This window comes from Gambusia affinis, linkage group LG17 (genome assembly GCF_019740435.1).
Source record: "Gambusia affinis linkage group LG17, SWU_Gaff_1.0, whole genome shotgun sequence".
Lineage (NCBI taxonomy): Eukaryota > Metazoa > Chordata > Actinopteri > Cyprinodontiformes > Poeciliidae > Gambusia > Gambusia affinis.
Window position 1 is genome coordinate 12,004,921 of NC_057884.1, and position 24,763 is coordinate 12,029,683.

Sequence of the window (24,763 nt, forward strand, 5' to 3'; positions counted from 1 at the left end):
TGATATATATATATATATATATATTTATATATATATATATGTAATTCTTTCTCCAGTAAATACAAGATTGGGTTTCAACTCCATTCCTAATTGTTTGTTTTTGGTTTATTTCTTTTTGCTGTTCATGTTTGTATCTGAAGAGAAAGTAGAAATCATTAAATAATAACTCTAAAACAAATTGACTTTGTCTTAAAGGCAGTTTTGCTATTTTTGTCTCAAGTTATTTATTTATTCACAGATAACATTTATATAGGTCTGGAGACAAGAATCCTGACAATATAATTTATATTTTCAAAGCGCTCAAATCCCTAGGTTGAATGCATCACACTTGTTTGTACAATAGGAAAATTGTGTTTTTAATTGTGATGGATGGTCCCTGAGCAGACAATGCAAGAGGCATGAAATAATAATAATAATTAAAAAAACATACTGTTGTCACAATTAGTGTGTCTCTTGTATCGTCATTACATATTTGATTTATTGTGGTTTCTTAAAATATGCAGATAAGGAGAAATGTTCTACCTGGTTTTATTAGTTTCTGTTCTTCAATATTTAATGTTTCTATTGTTTTGGTTTTATTTGAATTTAATAATACTATTCAAGTATCGATATAGTATAGTTCTATTCATAAACCACAACTTGTGACATACTACGCTATGTTGTTAAATGTAAAATTGAATGGTGTGCGAAGCACTGTGGAAAAACCCTCAAAGCAAATGTCATGCTTTCACAGTTTTTAAAAACTAATTTTAACAACAATAACCTTAAGCAGCTGTGTTTCATATGAGGTCAGATGTTTCTCACATTGCTGCAGTCTGATACAAGCTCATTTCCTTTGGGTCATTGTTTTCATAGTAGGACTAAAATATGTCCAAGCTTCAGTTATTAGAGTAATATATGTTTACCTCAAAATAGTTCATTGTTAGCTCAATGAATGCTAGGTGTCCTGCCCATATCCTTTTGGTTTAAATGAGCACACATCCCCCATTTCACTTTGTGCTTTATTGTTAATAGTGGTGGTAGGACTCACTGGTGATCAGTTAATCCAGGAAATTTGAGTAGCTCAATCTGACAGCAACTGTTGCTCACTCATAAGAGGGATTTTCTTCTTACATACACCTTAGAAAATAAAAATGTCCTAATAAAAGGTTTTAATGGCACACAAATATGTGTAAGATATGTATGCGTACGTAAACAATGCTCAAATATTGTTTTTATACTCTTACCATCATAAGCAATAAGATCTAATCTGGGTTACAAATTATTTTTTAAATGCTGAAACCATTCATAACATAAGCATTGGTACCAACATACCATAAAAGGGCCACTGTTATGAGTCTTATATAAATGGTACTCAAATGTAGTAACACTTGCAAGTTTCTCGAAAGGAAGTACTTCAATTTTACTTCATTGTGCAATTCCAATGTTGCTTAATCTTACACTTTATTATGGTGTTTTATTATTATTTGTCTGCACTGCTGAAGAATCACTTGCCTTGACATATCGAATACATGCTTTAGAGACATAAAAATACTTGATGTTTAACAAAATATGCCTCACATTTACTCAAAAACTGCATTTTAAGATATGCCAACATTAAGTGGCAAAATAATGGTAAAAGGAAACTGTGTGGCAATAGCTCTGCTTTCCCACAATGACATTTACCTGCAGCAAACTCTGAGTAATTAAAGGTTTGGTTAACTCTTGGGTCGGTCATAAATCACGGTGTTGTACCAGGTTCTTGGCACTTTAATTCAACTCAACATCTCTTATCCACACAAAAAAGTTATAATGATCAACTCACATCAACACACTTTGATATTTCAAGCTAAATTTATTGAGTGGAATAGTGTAGCCCATTTCTAGTCTCTGTTCTGCAAATTTATGTGCTAGAGAACAGGGAGAGCTTCTAAGAACAAGCAAAGCACTGTCCATGATAAGCAGGGAGGGCAGGAGGATGAGTCTAGTTTGCAAAGCCATTATTGGTGTAAGCTGCGAGTTCAAAGAGAAAATGTCATTGACGTAACTTGCCCCATGACGCTAAACAGCTGAAGACAGTATGACCACTGAGGAAGACGGGAAAAGGCCTTAACAGAAAAAGATGAGAGCATAAATGAGTTTGAACAGTCGTATGTTTTAAGATATGGTGGTAACATAATAAATTTCAAAGCAAACGCCAAGATTTTGGTATTAAAAAGGTAAATATGTGGAAAATAAATGATGCTCCAGGCGTGATGTTTTGCGTACTGTGGGTATGTGCATATATGTTCTATTGTTTCTCCTGTTCATTGTGAGTGTTTGTCTGAGTGACAAACAGGGCCTTGTTATGTGTGTGATTCTGTTTCCTGGGTTATAACAAACATCTCATTTGTTCAAGCTGAGACTGCAGAGCCAGCTGATAATCCCCAATCATGTTTGTCTGCATGTGTACGCAGCATCCTGGGATAGACAGATGTTTACTGGTGATTATGAATAACCGTAGGACTCTTGTGGTTACATCCAGCCATGATGTTCTAGATTTAACTCCCTCCAACACAAAAAATGATGTTACTGATTATACTGTCACATTACACATCTTGCATTTAATTCTCCTCAACCTGTTTTTTTTTTCCATTGTGAGAAGAGAATTACCCAACAATTCTCCTAATGAGGAGAAGCAAAAAGCAATTTTCTCAGTGTGCTTCCTGTTGTTTTTCCCCTGTGGTCCCCCACTTTGCTCCCTCCTCTTGTTTGTATCACTTTCAGCCCTACTAACATGGTTTAGAGTGTGTCCTTTTAATGGCCATCTTCTAACATCTTCTTTTCACACTATGGCTTCCCAGCTACATGACAAATTAACTTGTGTTGCTGGGACAAAGCCAACAAGTAGCACTAAAATTAAAGGACCAAACAGAGAACTGTGGGTGAAAAACCCTTGTTTATGCACCGTGGGCTGGTATCAAAAGGACAATCACATTAAAGAGAGACAATAAAGCTACAGAACAGAACAATTGGAGGAAAATGGAGAGAAAAGAAATGTTAAAAGGTGGGTAAGAGAAGGTTGAATGAATACAAAGTGGGCAATTCAGCAATATATACTCTTCATCTGGGATGGTCATAAGTTTGTTTCATGATAATTTGGCGTTTATGACTTTTTGCTATCTTTTCTCTCATCTCATGGTCTTCTCTCTTTCTTCTCTCCATAGTGAAACCCTGTACTTGTCTCCCAGCTTTACAACAACGTCAGGCTGTCAAAAATAACAGTATAAATTGCTGACTAATCATTTACATGAAATTGCTCCTCACAGAACACAAATGATGCCATGAGAACAGAGGAAAAATAAACCAAGAGTACAGAAACCCTACCTGGCAAGACGCAGCAGTTCTAGATTACAATCCACTAAAGACAGATAGAGCTCTCCACACATCCCAATAAAAGTGGCCTACTTCCGCTGTCAAACTGGTGTGTGACCGTATCTATGGCTGACCAGCTGCGCTGGTGTGTGATTCTGTCAGTGTGGGCTAGGCCAACTGAACTGTGCAAATCTACAGAGTCTGAGAGAGACGAAGAGAGAGAGAGAAGGAGAGAGAGACAGAAAATGCCCAAGAGACAAAGTAGGTAGGCTCCCAAGCTGCACAAACAAGTGGGAAGGAAAGGAGAAGCTGTAGAGTGGGGAGGAGACAGAGATAATGAGAAGAGGCTAACGAATGGAGAAAGAGAGAAATATGGCTGTCCACCGAACAGAGTGACTGCTCTGTGATGCCCCCTGTGATTGCACGTGTGTATCTGCAAATATTGTTCAGCATGTGTGTGCCCATATTGCGTCCATTTGTGCCTCTACACCACTCCCGCCCTCAGTTTTCTTTGCAAAGACATTAAGGCACTACAGTCCAGTCCCACAGGATGCACAAAGAACACAATGGACACATAACTACTGTAAACACACAAAAGCACATACAGGGAGCAAAACACATACATCAACTGAGTGCACATAATGCAGCTACTGTTAAAGAATCCCCATGTATAAAGCTGGACTGATGTAATATTTTAAAGAGTTTGCATCTGGAGGGGAAACATTCAATTTCTGTGCAGCAGCTGTTGAGCTTGCAGCTCTAAAAGGCAGTTTATTATAAGGTTGGCTGCAAATGCAAACAACACGGTTGGCTACACGTTCTTAATCTCTCCTTCTGTACAAATTGCTGGTACTTTAGAGCATTTTATAAATCTAAATATGGCTTTTTTTGTGCTTTGAGCAAAATGACAATGTAAAACAACCCCGACATACAGCAGCATCTGAAATCTGCATGTGATCAAAATCAAATGTCTAACTTGTATGGTGAAAACATGCTCAATTTTACATATTGAATTTTGCAATTTTTTTCTCACAACACAAATGTCACTAAAGCATTTATGCTACAAAGTTGTTGCTGATAATCTTTCGTTTCTCAATAATCATATTTGTTTCCTAGTATGAACTCTAAGGCTTTATAAATATATTTATGTTTGTGCTCTGTGAGTGCTCAGAGTCAAAGCCTGCCAAATTTCCAGACTTGGATGACATGAATGTAACTTCTGTAAATGAACAGTCTCAATATAGAAGAGGACTGGAAGGACTTTATGGAGGTTGAAATGTGTAATTTATGGCTGCACATTTGTTTCTGTCTGCAACCGTCTCATTATCATGCAGACTGAAGGATTTTTAGGTACTCAACTAAAGCAGACAGGCTTGATTGCAACGCCACAAAAATCTGACAGTTCATAGCCTCTTGTGATCATTCTTTATGCTGTTTTGATTATATTGAAAACTGACCAACAACAGCAGGAATATACATTAGAGTTAGTATTAGTTTATTTTCTTTCTTAATTACAAAAAATGGAGAAACGTGCCAGAAAAGCTAAGACTTTCAGTGATTAAGATGATTTTGGTGAAGCCAAACTAATATCTACCAAATTTCTGACTTCTACAATGCTTGAATGGATTTGTTCTTCTTTCACATGTAAAATTATGTTTGTAGCATTGGAAATGCATATTACAGTGGATTTCAAAGTGGAGGTAGAGACCCCCTGGGGGGACACAATTCAATAGGCATAGAGTCTTGAGGAAACCAAAGTCAATTAATAAACAAATACATTTTTACAAGTATATTAATGCTATCAATCTTACAAGACATAAAAAAACAACACTCAAACATAAATGCAATATACTAGTAGCTCTTTGTATGTCCTGAACTTATAACTACTGTTCATACTGAACTGATAATCAGGGTCCCAAAGATTTTGAACTGCTTTTATGGGTTCTGCAAAACTATCATTGACTCTGCTTTCAGTTCTTGAGCTAAATATTTGTTTCTAAGCCAAAGTTATTAAGAGTTAAACATTTTGTTTTTATATAAAATAGAAAATATATATATTTAAGAAAAGGATGATAAGCAAAACATCTACAATTAAATGTCACTAATTACCAGCTTCAGAAGTGATTTTCTACTTTATATTAGACATAATAAAACATATTGGTACTGTGCCTTCTACCTCAAAGCAACGTTAATCTTTTTGGGGTGGCACAGAGAGTCTGTAGAATCTGTGAAATGGGATAAAGATAAGTGTAATGTCAAGTTGACATCCAGTCTCAAAGACCATCATAAAAACTCAGATCTGGTCATCAATTTAAGATATATTTGATTCATTTAATTCCAGAGAGATTGTGTCCATTGATTACTGAAAAAGGCACAGAAACATTCATTTTTAATAGACTAATAAATTGATACTCCTTTCACATTGTTATCCTTAACATATTTTAAGAAATGTTTGTCTCATTTCCAATCATGAACTTTGTTTATGATAAAACAATAATTTTAAATGGCATTTTGAATCCAAATCTGGTAGGAGTATGAACAATTCTCAGCTTAATAGTGCACTCAGTTTCAACAATAGTAGTTTCAAAGGCAAATAAATTCAAAATAAGCCTTACAGAAATTGGTGATTCATTCTTCAAAAAACTGAACTTGAGCGGCCAACTCTAGCTCATGGCATTTATCCTTTTATTCACTCTCCAGTCCCTGAAACGGTTATCTCAATAAACAATAACAGAGATTGACACTGAAGAGTAGAATACACACATACAGATTCGTACACTCACACACTGCCCTGGTCATAAGCTGTCAATCACTGAGGAAATCAAAAAGCTTTAACATGGACTACAGTCCAATGACAAAGCAAGACAAAGGAACACAAGAACTCATTTCTTAAAAATCACAACTGTGCACTTCATGCACTAAAAGCAGATTTTAAGCCTTTCTGGCTGTGGAACATGAATCAGTCAAAAACTGAACAACAGGAGAACAGAAACGGGAATCTCTACCAACCGGTTATCCCCGCTTTTACAATGAAAATAAAACAAGCCTAATCACCACGTCAAAGCACCACAAGTCTCTGAATGAGCTCCGAGTGAGAATCCCAAAGAGGTTTGTATACGTTACCTTAGACACTGGCATCTGGACAGGCAGCGCTGTTGCTCGTCTGAATGAGTGTATAAAGTGTGTTGCTGCTGTGTGTCCCGGTGTGCGACGGCAGTGTTCATCCACAAACACTGCCAGCAGCCGCACAAGTTAGATGCAGACTACTTATCCTGAGATATTTTTTCTATATTTCTGTGTGTTCCTCAAAACAATTCAGCCCTGCTTTTCTCCTCCTTGCTTCTTGTTTCTTGTCTGTGTTGTTGCTGCAGTCCCGGCTTCTGCCCCAGCTCAGTGATAACGTGCATGCCAACGTGTGTGCAAAAGACAGCGAGAAAGAAAAAGGTGGGCGGAAGGAGGGGGGCTAAAAGAGGGATTTGGGGAAAAAAAAAAGTAAGACAGATGGAATCAGAGGGAGAGACGGAGTTGTGAGCGTGAAAAGGAGGAGTTGTGAAAATGTGATGTATTAAAAACCTTTAGATTGTGTTATCTGATGGAAAATACAATCTTTTCCATCAGATTGTATTTGATCTGATGGAAAAAGATCAAATACAACTAACTCTGCTGACACCAAAGCAGCCTGTGTCCTTCATTCCCTCCCTCCCTCTTTCTCCCTTTCTATCGCTTCCCCCTTTCTTCCCCAACTCGCTATTTTTAGAACTTGCTCAGCCGTGAATCAAAGCCTCAATTTAAAACCTGTAAAGGAGCAGAATGGTTAGGGCCGTGTCTTTTGCTTCTAATGAGACACACACACACACACGCACACACACACACACACACACACACACACAAACTAACCTGCTTTCTTTCACTGACTGTGTGTCTGCTTTGCACCCAAAGGGAGTCATGCAAGCTATTCATCAGGCCTTACCTAATCATATCATGTGCTAATATAGAAAGAGCTGCCTAAACAGCTATTTCAAACCCCGTTGGCTATACTGATTGGATTGCTGTCCTGCTAATCCTATGAAGCCAAAGGTATGGAAGAACATACCCAGAAGAGGCATGAAGTAATGAGTGACATTTAAAAGGTAAAAGATCAACTTAAGGGAAGCTAGATTTTATTGTTTCCCTTTTTCCCTGATTACTCTCTTTTTATTGGCTGGTAAATTGTTTACAATTCTAAATGTCACAGCTGTATAAATACTTGTTTTAATCAAAAAGGGTCTTTGGATCAAAGTGAGCCTATTAATGTAGGAATTAAACTCTTATCCCAGTTCCATTACATGCTTGGTGGAGCAGGCATCATTTTTCACAGTGAAGAATGTGCATAATTGAACCTGAGAGGAATGGACTTTATGCTCTGCATTCCCTTCTTAGGACAGAGTCTGCACAGCTCTTATCTACAGCACCTTCTGTGGGGATGCATTTCCGTTATGTAATCCAGTTATGAATAGTTAAAAGGTAAGTTAAAATCAAGCTAAGCAACACTCCATCATGGGAAAATCATTAATTCTTTCAGAAAGTCGGGAATTAATTCAGCACGGCACATTGCAATGATTGACACTGTTCAGCCTCGTTTATGTTTGTTTTTGCATGAATGTGTCCGTGAACATCAGAGGGGAGAAGGTGCCGGGTGATACGAGAAGAGACTAAATGTAGTGGTACTCGCAGAGTGCAATGGAATGAAAGTGGAAGAAAGAATCGGTGCTTTTCCTGCATTCAGTGTGAAGTTGCAACTCGGATTTGGGATTGACGTCACCTCTAAGCTAAGCCTCTGGGAACTGCAAACTGTGAGGATAACTACTCCTAGCAATACAAGGCGATTCCAGAGCATTCCTCTCTAATAAAAGGTTCCAACACTTACGAAGCATATTCACGAGCATAGATAGTAATGTTTTATTCAATCACAAATTACTAGAGGTGCAAATTAAGTCGTGGGAGTTAATTAACCATTAATTCCCACAATTTTAAATATGCTTTAAATTCAAAGCACCAATAATAGATACTAAAAAAAATTGGCTGTTATTTTTATTTTCCAATTTAGACTATAGAAAAAGACTTGTGAGAGTAATTGAAATGTTTCATTTATTAACATAAGAAAACGTAAAGACCTAAAAGAGAAAAGGCAGCAACCAAGACAAGGCAAAAGAAAAAAAAAAGGATTGCTCTGTTACTTTAAATTTTCAACCACAGAGAAAAAAGTAGAAGAAAGTAAAAATCAAACAAGTATGCAGTCAAATAACACCATCTGTGTGCAAAAGTAAACAAAAGATTCCTTTCAACCTATACCAGTTTCAGTCACGCTGGTCTTTTCAGTAGTTTTTATGCTTTTTTGTGTATTTCCAATCTTGGATATTGTACTCGGCCACAATAAATATGCTATTTTAGCAAACTAGCACATTTGTAAATTGTGAATTGTCCATAATCTATCAAATATTTCAGAAAAGTAACTCACATCTGCCATATTCAAATGAGTGAGTTCTAAATCTGGATGTCAAGACAACATGCCCCAAAAATAGCATGCAGTGTGAGTGGTGTGTGTCTGAGCATGGATGTGTGAACGGAGGTGATGAGCAAAGGCAAGACGAATAGAATTCATCCATATCTAATTAGAGACACTGAAGGGGAAACTGCTTCAGCACAGTGAATCAACAAGAGCAGGAGACACGTTAATTACACGATATGTGCGTCTTCAAATGTTTATCGCAGTTAAAATTACGGTTAATGTAAATTACGGTTAATGTAAATTGATGTAAATTCAAGACTATGGGTGGCGATTGAGTAGAAAAAGAATAAAAATTTAATAAAGTTTTATATGGTTATGTGTCACTCCTCGTATTTGAGCTCTGCTTTAATTTCGTTTCTCAAACAACTTTGAAAGGATGAAGAGAAATCAGAATTGTACCTTGACTAATATTTCTGTAATATTGCCCTGCTAACCTAATGCCAGCTGGCGCTATGTTGGAGAATTTTTTGTTGTTCAGTAGCTAAAATGGTTTTAGCTACTGAACCACAAAACACCACCGATAAAGACTTTTGAGGTAAACCAACTCACTTCTTGAAACGTACAAACGTATCAACAAGAGTAAAATTATGCCTTCAGCAGTAATTGTAAACTTTATTTTATTTTCTCATAGACCTTTTACGATTCCCATTTCTTGCTTCATGAGTCATAGTCCAGCTTTTGAACTCATTAATAACTATTAAGAATTTTGACAAAACAATATGTACATTACAGCTGTACTAAAATATACAACTTAGTATGAGATATGACACCAAATGTTTGTTGAAAACGATTTTGAAAATTAAGAATGAAAAGGTTTCTCACCTAGCACCACTGCATAATGCCAATATATTCACGAATGTTATGGGAGTAAAATAGAGAAGAACTGCTTTTAAACTCTTCAACTTCATCTGAAGTGGCTGAAGTTACATATTTTGACAAGGAATAATCCCAGATGCTAATCAGAGTTTGCTTTTGGAATAGCTAAGATAGACTGTATGCTTTTTACACTCTAAAATAAGGGTAAAAACTCATTCATTCATTCACTCATTCATTCACTCACAAGTCCAACTAAATGAAAGCAAAGAACTTATTTTGACGTTGTTTTCTGGTCCTGCTTGTTAAAACAGAGTGTTGAGAGGAGGAAAGATCACATTCCTAAGCACTTCTTCTCAGTCAGTGAACTTCTCATATTTAACTGAATGCTTACGTGCCTGCTTCAGATGTATGGGAGATGTGATGAATTAGGATGGAAGAGAATACAATTCATCATCACACTCAAAGTGTACCAAAGGAAGAGAACAAGAAAGGCCCCCTTTGTCAGTCGTCAAAGTTTCCTCCAACATAAGTACTTGAATGTAACCATGTCTGTAGCTAAAGCAGATTCTGATAAACGTGAAATGAGAGGACAGCCGAACTGTTCATTAGCAGAAGCTCTCATCTTTCCTCACTTTTTATGTGAATGTACTGATTGTGCTCAAGTAGAAAATTATACAACTTTTCAACCCCAGATAGTTTGTTTTGCTCTTCTGACTCAGAGAAGGAGTGCCAGCATTACACATCAAATGCTAACAGTGTGAACGTGGCTGTCATTTTCAATACAGGCGGCCCTGTTTAGATTTCCTTTTTACTGTGTGTGTTTTGTGTGTGTGTGCATGTCCGCACAGCTGTGCAAATGTATTTTTCCCGCATCTTAGTGGCTGATGCTATTCAGACGAAAATATACCGAAAGCTTTCCAGTGGAAGAGTTTGGAGACGTTTGATGGCTTTAGGACATTTCTCCACACAGCTAAATGTTTTTTTAGTTTTCTTTTATAAAAATAAAAGCAAATGCAAGATTTCAAATACATGTTTGAGGTATGTTGCTGCATTTACTGCTAAAAGGAATGGGTTTCCTAAGATCAAAATTATTCAAATGTATATACAATCAAAACTACATTACTTAAAATATCCATTGTACATCATCCATTTAAAAGAGTAAGTGATGATAAAGACAGGAAAATGCCTAATTGTTTTATCTTGTAATAATATCTGGTTTGACAATACAGATTTGCACTCAAAGGACACAGAGCCATCTGATATATATAGCAATAAAGAATGAATCATTAAGCCTTTGAACTAATATTTTATAATTTCCTGAAAACTTTCGATATCACATATCTTGAACAACACTCATCTGGGCTCCATGCAATCTTACCTCACTTTTTTTCCAGATTTTTATTTTTTTTAATCAGGCTGCAAAAAGTCAGTGAAATCAGAAGTGATAAGAAAATTGCTCCATTTTTTTCCCCTCTGACATAGAGTAGGTCTCAGAATATCAAATAATACTCATGAAACCCAACTTTTACTGTCACAAGACGATTATTGACCATCCCACTGAAAAAGTCAATTTTTTCTTTAAAAATATATCAACAATGTTCAGGGACTGAAGAAATAGGGCAGCTGCTGACATCAACACTGTGAAGAAATAAGCCTATTTGCCAAAAAAGACACGAACGAGAACGGAGTCGGAATGGATTTGGATTTTGTGTGTGTTTCCCTAAAAAAGTATTCTGGTTTCCCTGCACACTAGAAAATAACTCTTGAGAGAGTTGCGCACTTCAGCTAAGTGTGAATTTGCTCGGCTTTGTGTGTGAAGGGGAGAAATAAGGGAACTGACACAAGGGAAACGTGAGAATCAGAGGGTAATTTTATAAAGCTCTTTTGCAGCACTTCTTGAATACAGGCATGAAAATGCCTAGATCATGAAACGTGTAGTTGATTCAGATTTTAAAATGTCTGTTGGTGTTGACACAATAGTAACAATGAAGAAGAAATTAAATAAGCTCACCTCTGATGAAGGAAGAACTGTTAAAGTTCAAAGCAGTGATGGTTGTGGACTAAATCCCAAAGCACAGTTTTACACTCATCAACAAAAGAATAAATCATCCCAAATTCTTACTTAGCAAGAAGATACACTTTAGTATTGAGAGGTTTTTTTAGGAGGATGTGACCCACATGTATGCTCACATCTATCTATGGGAGTGTGTCCTCCTTTCCAATGCAGAAATGAAGACCCCCAAAGGAACACACAGGACACAAAAGGACTTTATCTTCACATCTTTCATACTTGACAAAGCTGATTTGCATATAATTAAACATAGTTGAAGGTGACTGAACACAAACTATTTGCCTCTAAGGTACTCTGGAGAAATGCAATCAAAAGTGAACTAATTTGTCAAGAAGTAAAATACTATGATTAAGCATGCATTTCATTGCCTTCAGGAAAGAGTTAACATTTTCATTTACAGCAATAAGCGATTACAAGAAAAAGATCCAAAGAGCTGCACAAAGACCATGAAAACAAGCCAGATGAAAGACAAACTACTAAAAAAAAAAGGCTCTTTGCTCATTTTTTCTAATGTTTTGGCGATTGGGAAACTGAACTTCAAAAAATAGACACTACAGAATCTGTAATAAGACTGACTTGAAGAGCTAGTTAATATTTGCTGGGTTATTTTCAAGTTAGAGATTGTTATGTCTGCTAGGTGGCATATGTGCCAAGCCATTGTGTCCAGCAATCCTTTTCAAATATGTTCTATTCAGAAGCTTCAACACTGACGTCCAATAATCTGTTCTTTCCCTGAACGCCCCATCATGACACGTCCTTGTGTTAAAGGAGCAAATTGATGCACATTAATTGCAGTGACGCATCGCAGAACTCCCAATGTGCCCTGAAGGAGGGTAAATCGTTTTAACATGAGAACAAAAATTTTATCTCTGTTATTTCTTAAAGATGTGAAAGGTTTGAAGCTATAATGTGTGCCTGTTTAAACTCAGATTGAAACTATGAAATAAATTATAGAGCATCCTGAACAAATTAAAATAACAGGAAATGAAGTAAGGATGTTCCTACAACATGTCTGACCTGAGACAGAAAGGAGGTTGTTCTTTGATCATTGATTATGGTCAATGTTGTTGCATGTGTTTGGTTTTCATTTGTTTCAGCTCCACATAACTGATACCATATGAGTATACAGAAAACTGCAACATATGCATCCAAAGGCTTTGGCATTTCTGTGGAATTTAATAGAGGACATTTGAACACATTATTAAGACAAAACACTGCATTTGCAAAACTTGTATTTAAAAAACTGTCTAAAGGCAACATCAGATGAATTCCTGAGCAAGGCTCAAGAAGCACATCTCAAAGAGGTTTGAAAACAGCAGGGTATTTGGATAAATCTCTTGAGTGCAGAAGGATTTAAAGTGCAGAAACACACATGCATCACAAATATACGGTATATTGAAACGGAGAGGAAATAATACAGAAAAAAGCAATGAAAAAGGGATGAAAGATTGCCGGCCTTTCTTTCCTTTTTTCCTCCTCTCTTTAATACGCTGATGAAATGAAGTCCTAATGTACAACAGGTGGGCCTTCTTCACAAGGTTATTTATCTCTTTTATTCACCTTTCAGCTGAACTCAAATGAGCTGGGGACAGAATGGCATGTCTATCTCGCTCATTAAATATGAAAGAAGTGAAGATTTGGAGAAACAGAAAAGGCATTAGCATTTAAATAAAGGAGAAATGGGAATGCTGTTAAAATAAATGATGTAGAGCCAATCTAGTCAGATAAATTAAAAACAAATTCATAATACTTACTGGTAGCAATACAAAATTCAGTGAGAAATTCAATAAATAATTCAGACGCACTAAATAAGAACTATCTGTATTATGACTATCAGACATTAAAGATCCTGACAGTAAAACAACAAGAAATCATTTTTTTTGTGTATATTTCCCATGGTGGATCTTAAGATGAAGAACTTGAAGGTTGCTTTCACAGTCTCACTTAAATCAGAGAAGACAAAGCCAAACAGCACTTTTAAATCACAGTGCAAATTCAAACGTGCTCTTGATGTTTGATATCCAGAACCACTGACAGTGTTTTAAATAATCTCACATTAAATAAAAAAAAATAAAAAAAATAAAATTATCTTCAAATCCAGGTTGCCTAGATCAAAGGGCCTCTCCATCCTGGAGAAGCTTAACTAATTCCTACTGGAGTTTTGAAACACTCTCTCTGGTTGCAGCTTTACGCCTCCTTTTCTTGGGATTTCACGCTGCAATATTACTTTCAAAACTTTGTTACAGCTCTCTTATTGTCCCTACAAACAGTTTCAAAACAAACTTGCTCTAAAATGTACGACTTATGGGGAGAAGACTCAACTCAGATGAAAGATTGTTTTATTCCCTGTGCTTCATTCAAAAAAATTGCAACATGTCTGCAAAGGTAAAATTCACTCAGAATGTTTATAGTAGACATGCATGGCAAACGTAAGACTTTAGAATCAAACCATAATTTTAAATAAAAGCTTCAGCAAATTGATAAAAATCAGCAATGACCTTTTGCCTAAATGTGGGCTGATATGAAAGAAGAACAAGTTATCTGAATTAACTATACTGGCATATTCTTATCCTAATGCATTGATTTTAAGTAAAATTGGTTTCCATAATCAAAGAACTCTGTACTGTGAGATGGAAACTTTGAAAACAAGCGTCAATAAAAGCTTTAAACGAGAGAAATCTCACTTAAAATCTAAAGAATACAGAGTTTTGTGGATGTGAATTAATTTTCTCGATAGAAAATTATGATCCACAATACTACTCAGATGGAAAACCAAAACTTGACGAACAAGTTACATTTTTAATTAAACAGCATGAAGCACAGCTCCAAATAACCTCATCTCAGCACCTGATCGCAGTTACACATGGTTCAAAAATAAAGCGGAGATACTATTTCAGTCAAGCCAAATAAAAGAAAAGTGCTGTAGAAATATACTGACCGCTATTTATAACAGCAAAAACTGTTTCCAAGTGTGCACTGTTTCACACCGTATATACTTGGAAGCATGTGATGTTCACCAGGCATGTGTGATAGTAGGGGCGGTATGAGCAAATATATGTATTCCAATGTGTTCATCTATTTCCTGATTCATCTTTGGAAATTGAAAACGCTCCGGGATGTGCACGCGTGTCCGTGTCCGTGCGTCCTACCTGTTCAAAATGCGGAACGGAGGGATCCCTCCTGTGAAGCTGGAGTTGCTTGTCAATGTTGTCCTTCAGGCACTGACACACGCGGCGCTTCTGGTCCGCTGAATAGGCTTCCAGGCTGAGCAGGCAGTCACACTTCTAGAGACAGACGGGGGGAGAGAGAGGAGCAAAAAAAAAAAAAAGAAAAAAAAAAAAAGTGGGGGTTGGGGGAGAAAAGATAGCAGGCAGTTAGCTATTAATGTCAGAGACATAAAGAGAAACTATGTTTCCTGTTGCTTTGACAGCAAACAAAAGGAAAAAGTTGAGATTTTAAGCCTTTTTAAAACAAGACAGAATATTTATTAAAGTATTAGTGGTTTTAAAAAACATCTTACAACATCTTCTTGTAGCTCTATATTTCTTTACAACATTTTATAATGCCTTCACATTCAGATGTTATTCGAACTTCCTTTTCTTCCTCCTTGAACACTGAAATGCTCGCTTTAGTGAAATTGAATAACGGCCCGCTTCTACTTCAAGCAGAATTTGATATGCTGACGGAACGATAGCGTAACCAGACTCTAGATGGCACTCACTGAAAGTGAACAAATCGATACGTCGCTTGGGAGTACAAGAGGAAGAACATATGACAACCAATGCTAAACTGGTTAGGAGTTGGCAGAGCCTGCTGGTTTAGGTGCTTTTTGCACAAGAGGAGAAAAATACCTCTTTGTAATTACCACAATGTCCTCAAACTTTGACTCACTCGTGTGCAATGAAATAAATAATGTGATGTGTGCATGTTCATTTTTATTTCCATTTGGTGCACTTCTGGGATGATTAGGTTTATATTGCCTTTTAAATGTATTCATAGCCCTTGAGTTTTGTTTATATTTTTGCTAAATTAGAACCGCAATCATATTCGTTTTATTTAACATACCGACAAAAAAGGAGAGCGCGTTATGAATGAAAAGAAAAGGCAACTCAAAAGTTAGTCCATATGTATTCAGCTCACTTAATACTGATACCCCTAAATAAAATTCAGTCACCTAATGATTAGAGTCCACTTGTGTGTAATTTAATCTCAGTATAAATATAGATGTTCTGCCATTGCATTGAAGGTTTGGTAGTGAGCATTAGTTAATAAACAACTTAATGTAGGTTGAAAAAAAACACCAGACAAAATCAGGGTCAAAGTTATTCAGGGACATGCACCTAATATGTCAAAACATTGTATAAAAAGTTACATTTACAATTGGCTAAAAGTGAAGTGAGGGATTCAGCAAACACCTGGAAGAAGGTGTTTCCTCTTAGGATAAGACAAGATTTATTTTCTTGGCACAGAAATTTCTGTGTGTGCCAGAAAAAAATGCACGCCACTGAAAAAATCCCTACAGTCATTTTGAAACAAAATTTAACCCCCAGGAGGCATAGAAATAGATTTTGTTTGTTGTTTGAGGATGCCGCTTGTGCATCAGATTTATGATTGTATCGGGAACACAAAACAAAAAGTTACAGCTTGGGACTTTTGTATATCAACACAGAAAAGCAATTAATTGTGTTAGAATTTTCCAATTCTCCCGGTCCTATTTTAAACGTTTTTAGTTAGAGTACAGGAACAATCTGTCTGCTTCCAAAAGATTGTTTGTTTGCTTCTTTGATGTTAAATGAATGCTTCCTGATAAGTTATTGAGCCACAGCATTAGAGACCATGCTCACCATTACCCTTTTATGTTTGGTTTGTGTAATGAAAAGGAAACCAATTCATCACACATTTTTTTTCATTTTGTCTCCTCTGTCCTACATAACAATTCTTATCCACCTCAGTTTGCTCTGTTTCAGGCAGTACCAGGGAGAAACATTCGTCCTGAAATTTTTGGGCACATTTCGGGCTATGAATAGAATTTTACCCATTTTGTTCAAGTCTTCAGAGATTGACTGAAGTCCTCTAGGCCTGTCTCAACGCTTGATGCCCTGGTCAGTGGTGAGTCATTTGGGGAGTACATTTGCCTGTTTTTTCAGGCAATGAGGTGTTTTCATGCCTGACTCTGTTTGTAACACTACAGAGTCTTTCCATGCGTCTTTTGAGTGCTGTCAAACAGGAGGATACTGCTATTGGGGGGCCTCTGCAGTTAAATCTGTGTCATTGTTGCTGATGCAAGGAAAAGGGGAGTTAAACCTTGAAGAAGGCTGGGAGTGTATTGATCTAAAGTAGAGCATTTAGATGAAAAGAGAACAAAGGCATAGAAAGAGAAATAAAGAGACAAAACTTAGAAAGAGAATCAGCTCAGATACAGTAGCAAAAGCATTTATTGTATCAAACCTGACTTTGATATCCATCATTTAGACCAAATTGGAGTCTATAAGGGTACGACAAAGCCTGTGATAGTCAAACACACACAAACAAGCATCCTCTGTGTAAACTACCTCCGTGTTGCTCTGGATGAAAATCTTATATTTCCATCTAAGACTGTTTTTGTGCTCCCATGCACAGAGTTCGCGAAAAGCTCCTCAAAAAGCCACGGGGTGGAGTGAAAAAAGCACGGCTATCATGCTGGAAATAATCCTGTACCCACTGCTTCCCGAAGAGCAAGACATTTTAAGGATGTTAGAAAGTAGCACCACAAACCTGATGCAGCTCTTTCTTTTGATCTACATGAAAGAGCATTAAAAATCCTTTTATTCTTGTTTAAAAAATATATATATTAACACTCAATGACACAAAACGGCTACATCCCTTAAAATCACTAGCATTAATTTGTCTCAAAGGTTTAGCTTGTTATATAAAATCCCATTGTTCTGAAGTAAACAAAACTCATCTCATGCCAACAGATCAGAAATGCTAAAAACAGAGCAGTGCTTGGAAAGGCACAGACAAACACACCAACCAAAGTTACTTTCCCTGCACAGCACCAGATTGAATTCTATAGTATAATCTGGCTCTGTGTTTAGAAAACGATTCAAAAGATAAAAATATGAAGACAACAAACATGGGCACTAATTCACAGTCTAACAGTCCCAGAGAGACAGGAAGGCTTGCACCTCTCATCTACCAAAGAAAGGAAAGATTTCCATAATTTAGAAATCATACTGGCATAAATAAGGGTTTGCTTAAGTGACCCAAGTCATCAATCAATCAATCAATCAAACTTTATTTGTATAGCACATTTCAGCAGCAAGGCATTTCAAAGTGCTTTACATCAAATCAAACACAAAAACACAATGCAACATAGAATCAACAATAAAAACACAACATAGTCAGATTCCGTCAATAAATTTGCAATTGATTACGTTTTGAATACAACTCTAAACAAGTGGGTTTTTAGTTGAGATTTAAAGGAAGTCAGTGTTTCAGCTGTTTTACAGTTTTCTGGAAGTTTGTTCCAGATTTTTGGTGCATAGATGCTAAATGCCGCTTCTCCTCGTTTGGTTCTGGTTCTGGGGATGCAGAGCAGACCAGAACCAGAAGACCTGAGAAGTCTGGAAGGTTGATACAATAACAGCAGATCTTTAATGTATTGTGGTGCTAAACCATTCAGTGATTTATAAACTAACAACAGTATTTTAAAGTCTATTCTTTGAGCTACAGGGAGCCAATGGAGAGACTTTAAAACTGGTGTTATGTGCTCTATCTTCCTGGTTTTAGTGAGAACACGAATCCTTATTGTGCATTGCTTTGTAATGGAATGTCCTACACAAACACATTAAAAACAAACATTGATCCAGATTCCTTGTAATTTAGACAACAAAATACTGTAGAGCTCAGTAGAAAACCATACATTGGAATATTACAGCTAATATCTACTGATGTTTCACTCAAACGACAAAAAGAAAAATCAAACACAAAGGTTATTGTTAGAAAAACCTTTGGAAATATATGATATTTTGATTCTAAACTCAAATTATTTTCAGATTTATTAGGGAGGTTTATACTGATGCAGCTTCTTGGCATTAAAACAGGATGCAGTTACTCAGTCTTGGTACCCTTTTTTGGACGATATATAATTTGTAACTTTTAGTGGCTGAGTCAGGTTGCAAATGAATCCCTCCTTAATTCAACAATAGAGTGAGTGTCTGTTTTAGAAAAGGATCACATAAAAAGGCACATTAGCTAAAATAGCTCGTCCGCCCCCCTATTCTGTCTCCTACATTAGTTCACCCCCGTTTATATATCCACCCCTCCATGAGATGCACATAAGACCTAATGAAACCAAATTCAATGAATGGCCACTGGTCTGCCATGGAGTAGCTAAAAATACAGACAGCATTTCCCCGTAATCAGATTGATTAAAGTGCTCCTTGGTTGAAGCCCTCCCCCTGAGCCATCTGGCAGATGAGTTTTCAGCGTGTTCGCTGTCAACACAGCTCACCTAAACGGCCCAGGTACACGTTTGCATGGCTTCAGTGGGATCTTTCTTTGCCTCACAACGCCTGGTGATAATGAGCCAGCTGAGATGTTCCGCTGCAATGTGGCAGCCATCATATGTTTGTTATCAGAGATTCAAGCAGAGTTCGACAGTTCTGGAGACATGCCAAGTGTTTTGCATTGCACCGAGATAAGAAAACTGACAGCGTTCTTGTGCCAGAACCTGACAGGGGAATCTCAGTCCTTCTTGTTTCAGGCTCCATGCCTAATTATTTCTGCATACAAATACTACAGAACAATTAATCTTATTCAATTAAAGTACAAATTCCCAAAACTAAAACATTAATTTGGCAAAAAAAAATAAATAAATATCAAGGGATTAATTTTTTTTAAAACAGCATTAGGTCCCTAAATGCTCAATGTTTGTTTTTTTTTCCCATGTACTGCTCTGTCTAAGCTTGTTACTCACTGCATTGTGTTATTTGAAACAAATCTTTGGCATTCAGATAAACCGCTTATTATTCAGTTGTGTGCTCAAGAAAAAAATTAATAAATAAAGCAGATGGCTATTTATTTATTTTTTTAATTCTAGAAGAAGTCTTCTCAAATGAATCTGACCACCACCAATGTTTACAGCACTATTATTAGTAAGATCATGTTTAATAAGATAACCACAGCCTCTATTATGGTAATAAAATGGAGTTGAGTGAGCACACAATCCCAGCAGTTAGTGATGGGTAAAAACGCAGTAGGGAATTCTAGGGGGGGGGTTGTGGAAATGTCAGGAAAACAAGGCCCCCAAATGGGTTCTAGAAACACAGAATGTTAGAATGTTAAATTTTTACTAAGAGCTCCATCAGAACCATATTTATCAGAAATTATAATGGAAGTTCACACCCACCATCACTACAAACAGTGTCATATTCCGTTAGTCAGTATTTTAACAGGTGGTAAGCCTGGGATTATGACTCATACATTTATGATGGAATATTATAACAAAAATTGTTCTAAGCTTCCCCGTCTAAACTCTTCTGTCCAACTCTCTACTCCTCTCCTCTCACTATGATCTGTTTTTCCTTCTAAATGATGACTTTATGACTGCTGCATTTAATGGGTTTTATGGCTGCCACATAAGTGACAAGAGCTAATGATGATGCTGAAGCAGCTGGCTAAAACCTGCAACATAATATTCCTACTAATGTCAGTGAAACTGCTTAGACCTTCCTGTCCTCCACATTGTTTCCCTCCATTATTTTTTTTAAATTGCCACTCCCTTTATAGCCACAGTCCACCGACATGATGATTCAGATAACTGTTCCAGACTAAATTGTCTATTAAGTGCCAATTTCCTGCAATGTTTATAAATCACACATAATTATCCACTTTGACTTTATCGATCTGTAGATTTTGAAAGATGGGATACAGTGCCTTGCCAAAGTATTCATACTCTAAGAATTTATGAAATAGACCAACAAGTAATAGAGCATGATTGGTACATAAAAGAAGAAGAATTTACACATAAAATCAGGGTTTGAGCAAACATGACCGAAAGTTTACTTTTTGGATTGTTGCAAAACAATAGTACTGACTAATCATGCTGTGGTGATAATTTTCTTCAGGAAGAACAGGCAAGCAGATAATGAACCAGGGGCAAAGGTTTTCCTTCTAGCAGGAGAATAACCCCAAATACACACTCAAGAGTCTCAATGGAAGGATTTCAATCAAAACATATTCCAGTCAAAGCCCTGACCTAAATCTAATTGAGAATTTGTGGAAAAATGCAAAAACTGATCTTACAAACACTCTCTGAATCATCCATCCATTTTCTTACACCCTTGTCCCTTAGAGTGGTTGGGAGAGGTGCTGGTGTCTATCTCCAGCTACGTTCTGGGCAACGTAGCAGGGTTCACCCTGGACAGGTCACCAGTCTGTCACAGGGCAACACAGAGACAGACAGGACAAACAACCATGCACACACACTCACACCTAGGGAGAATTTAGAGACACCAATTAACTTGACAGTCATGTTTTTGGACTGTGGGAGGAAGCCGGAGAACCCGGAGAGAACCCACGCATGCACAGGGAGAACATGCAAACTCCATGCTGAAAGACCCCGGGCCGGGAATCAAACAAGGCATCATTAGCTGCAAGGCATCTATCGTACTCAATAAATGAAAATATTCTGATTAGGCTTGTGTGTTAGATTAAAAGTGCCTTTGAAAATATCAGTGCTTAAGCAGGTATAAAAGGTCGGATGCAATATTTTAATTCGTAAAAGTTGTGTTTTCATTAGCTGTAAGAGGAAAAATCAAGATCATTAACATTAATAATGCCTTAAAAACATCAATCTGTGTGTGTTTGACTTAGTAAACAGACACCAAACTAAATGCTCTTTTCAATTTGTAGCACACATACAGTCATTCCATATAAATAGCAAATACATGAGTAATTCTGCAATTACTTTTGGATGTTTTTCTCTCCACTTAGATGTATAAGTACTTTACATAGTGAACATCGCTTGTCCTTTTCCCAGTGGAATAGGAATATAAACAACTCAAAGCAGTTTTTGACGACACTTTGAGCCTATCATAGATCTTAAAGCAATAATTTTACTAAGATGAAGGCTTCTAAGTGATTAGATTTAGATATACGGCTACACGCTGCTGCCACAGCATGCTGACATCCTGACAGTAAAGGCCTTTAAGTTGTGGCTAAGTCCGAGGGATGATGGTGCATCTTAGTTCAATTAAAGCCGTACCAGGCCATGCCTGCCCCAGTCCTGTTATAAATGGCTCTTATAAAGTAGATATTTTGCTGACAAAAGCCTCTGGGAAGCTATCATTCACACCATGCCCTGACTACATGTGGCAGCTTGTATGTCATGGAGCCAATGATTCAGCTAAAAGTGAAGAAAGACTCAAGCAAAAGCAGAGTTGCAAAAAAAAAAAAAAAAAAGGAAAAAAGATTACTGAAATGTAAATATTGGAAAACAAGCACCAAAAGTATATTTATTTCTGGAAATAACAGAAGTAACAGCCAGCCTGACGTCTAACATAACTGGACCTCTGAATACACAATTTCAATTCACTTCAAACAAAAAGAAAACCTTTAGAAAGATTCTTTAAGATGCAATAAAAATGTAAAATTTGGTGAGAATTAAACTGGGACACCGGAACAATTTTTCCTCCTGCTGAGCGGACTTTGGCTCAGAGGGGGGAGCAAAGCAGAACAAATCACTGGGATATTATACTGTCTGTCTGGAAAATGTTGTATTACAATATCCTTGGAGTTTTACAGTTTGTATGCAAGCCGTCACACTGTGATTTCACCTATTTTGGCACAGCAGCTGCTTATCTAATCTCTTGTTGCGGTATCTGGATACCGCAACAAGTGGTATTCAGATACCGCCAAAAACATCTTACTGAATATGAGTTACATGAGACAAAGAAAATTTGATATGCAGCGTAAATATAAGTAGACTTGATGTGGACCGAGTAAATTGGTTTAATGGTACTGATGGTCTTTAGTAAGTGAAGATTATTCATAATTTTGTTGTCGTTAGTGAGGGCTGGATTGGAGCAGCTGGATACTAATGGAGACTTCTCGGAAATTGCAGAAAAAGACATATTGCACAATTATTTGAATTTGCAATTTTCACAAGCAGAATAAATATATTGTCATCCACTAATAGATGCCCTGTGAATTTCAAAAAGATCCTTATCACTCAAGTCATATAAAGGCCATTAAACTATTAAAACACACAGAGCGACATCTTAGGAAAACCCAAAATCTCATCTCATACAACCAAAATAAAAATGCTTTATTTTTACCAATTTCACCTTAATGTTATTTATAAATCTAGGTTAACACAAATTAATATTTTTCTCTCTTAGCTAAATTTGTTTCATACATTTACGGTATACAGGTAAAACAGAAAATCTTCTGCCTTCAAACCATTTTAACTGTATTCTGTGACTTACATCTCCACTGTCAGAGAGCAGGTGCCGCTGCAGAGAGCTTGCTTCCCTGCCGAACCGTCTCTTAGGCCCAACTCGGTCAGCCAAGTTTCCCATGATCACTCTGCGATGACCCAGATGGACTTCACTAGTCAATAATTCTCCTACGCTGTCTCCTTTCCCTATATGCTTTTCCGTTTACCTTCACAAGTCTCCCTTTCTTTCACTCTCCATGCGTCACTGACACACTTACAGACACCTAAGAGACACTGGACTTTCCAGACACATAATTGCACTTCCCGTCCCTCAAATACACTCACACACACACAGAGTTCTTCTTTCACGTAAATCTGGGTTAGATCAGTGCCGTTCTGAGCAAGTGCTAAAATAGGATGACCTCCAGTTATGGAGGAGAAGGACAGGAGAAGACAAAGGAAAGGAGAGTCGACTTAGATGCAGTTAAAGAACGACAGCTTATGAGGAGAGGATGGGAGCTGTTTATACCTTTAGGACAAGTTATTTCTTATTTTTGAAGAACACAGGTGTGGTTAAGGAAAAAGTATTCAAATAATTAGTGCAGGGGTGCAGTCATGTTTCTATCAACATGTGTAGAAGAGAATATGTAGAGTTTTTAAACATCTTTGATACTTTTGACTGATGCAGCTATTTGAATTGGATTCAGTAGACTCAACAGATGTGAATATGTAGTGCGGAAAATTCAGGTGTGTAGAATATAAACAACTCCAGAAAGATGAAGTAACAATTCTCTGAATTAGACATTAAATCCATCCATTTATTAATATGATATGCAAGTTTTCTGACTTTCTGTTTTTACTTTTCTGTGTTTTCAGCTAACCAGGCAATGGTAGCAGTAGGTGTAAAAGGTGTCCTGTTCATTTGTGTAGGAATAACTTGGACTTAAAGATTCAGACAGTGATCCAAACCACATAAAGTCCAAGATCTCTTTCTCTGTATTATTGGCATCCCTGAGCAACACAGAAAAAAAATGCACCCACTCAATATTTAATCAGAAAGTGAATTCTTGCTACATAGTGATTCAGTTAATACTAATAAAAATCTGCATTAGCTATATTTCCAGCTAATATAGATATCTACTTTGTAACTTATTTGTTGATTTCATATTTTAATTATTTTTTTATTTTTGTTATTTTTCAAAGAGTTTGAAAAATAAATATGCTACATTTGAACCAATACATGATCAGGTATTTTAAGTGAAGACGGTAGGTGGACCCAGTTTTTACCATGCCTGTTTTTCTTTTCTGTTATAGTAGTAACAGAATTGGTAACCAGACTTCTATTAACAGAACAGAAGAGTCTTACTTATTGTGCTTAATGAAAAATCAAGCAATAAGAAGTGTGTGTCACATACAGCTTTCTTACTTGCGGGTTTTGGTAGAGTGCACACATCTGTGATCTTTGCACAGACAAGCCACAAAGAGCAATGTAATTAGAGACCATCACTTTACGCACATTTCTCATTTGAGTAAACACAAACACCCACATGCTGTCAGATGCAGCAAAGACAAC

General features: G+C 36.8%; 1 protein-coding gene across 10 annotated transcripts in view; it reads right to left on the reverse strand.

Annotated features, from left to right (window-relative positions):
- rgs3a (regulator of G protein signaling 3a) overlaps positions 1 to 24,763 on the reverse strand; it is a 133,806-nt gene that overhangs the window by 43,879 nt on the left and 65,164 nt on the right. For 7 of the 10 annotated variants that reach the window (XM_044096091.1, XM_044096093.1, XM_044096094.1 and 4 more), the window contains one exon: positions 14,918 to 15,052. In XM_044096091.1, coding sequence (XP_043952026.1) covers positions 14,918 to 15,052 — 135 coding nt within the window. Of the gene's footprint in view, positions 1 to 3,345; positions 3,609 to 6,456; positions 6,688 to 14,917; positions 15,053 to 23,239; positions 23,385 to 24,763 lie in introns of those variants that run through there. The other 3 variants (XM_044096099.1, XM_044096100.1, XM_044096101.1) reach the window with 3 other exon arrangements.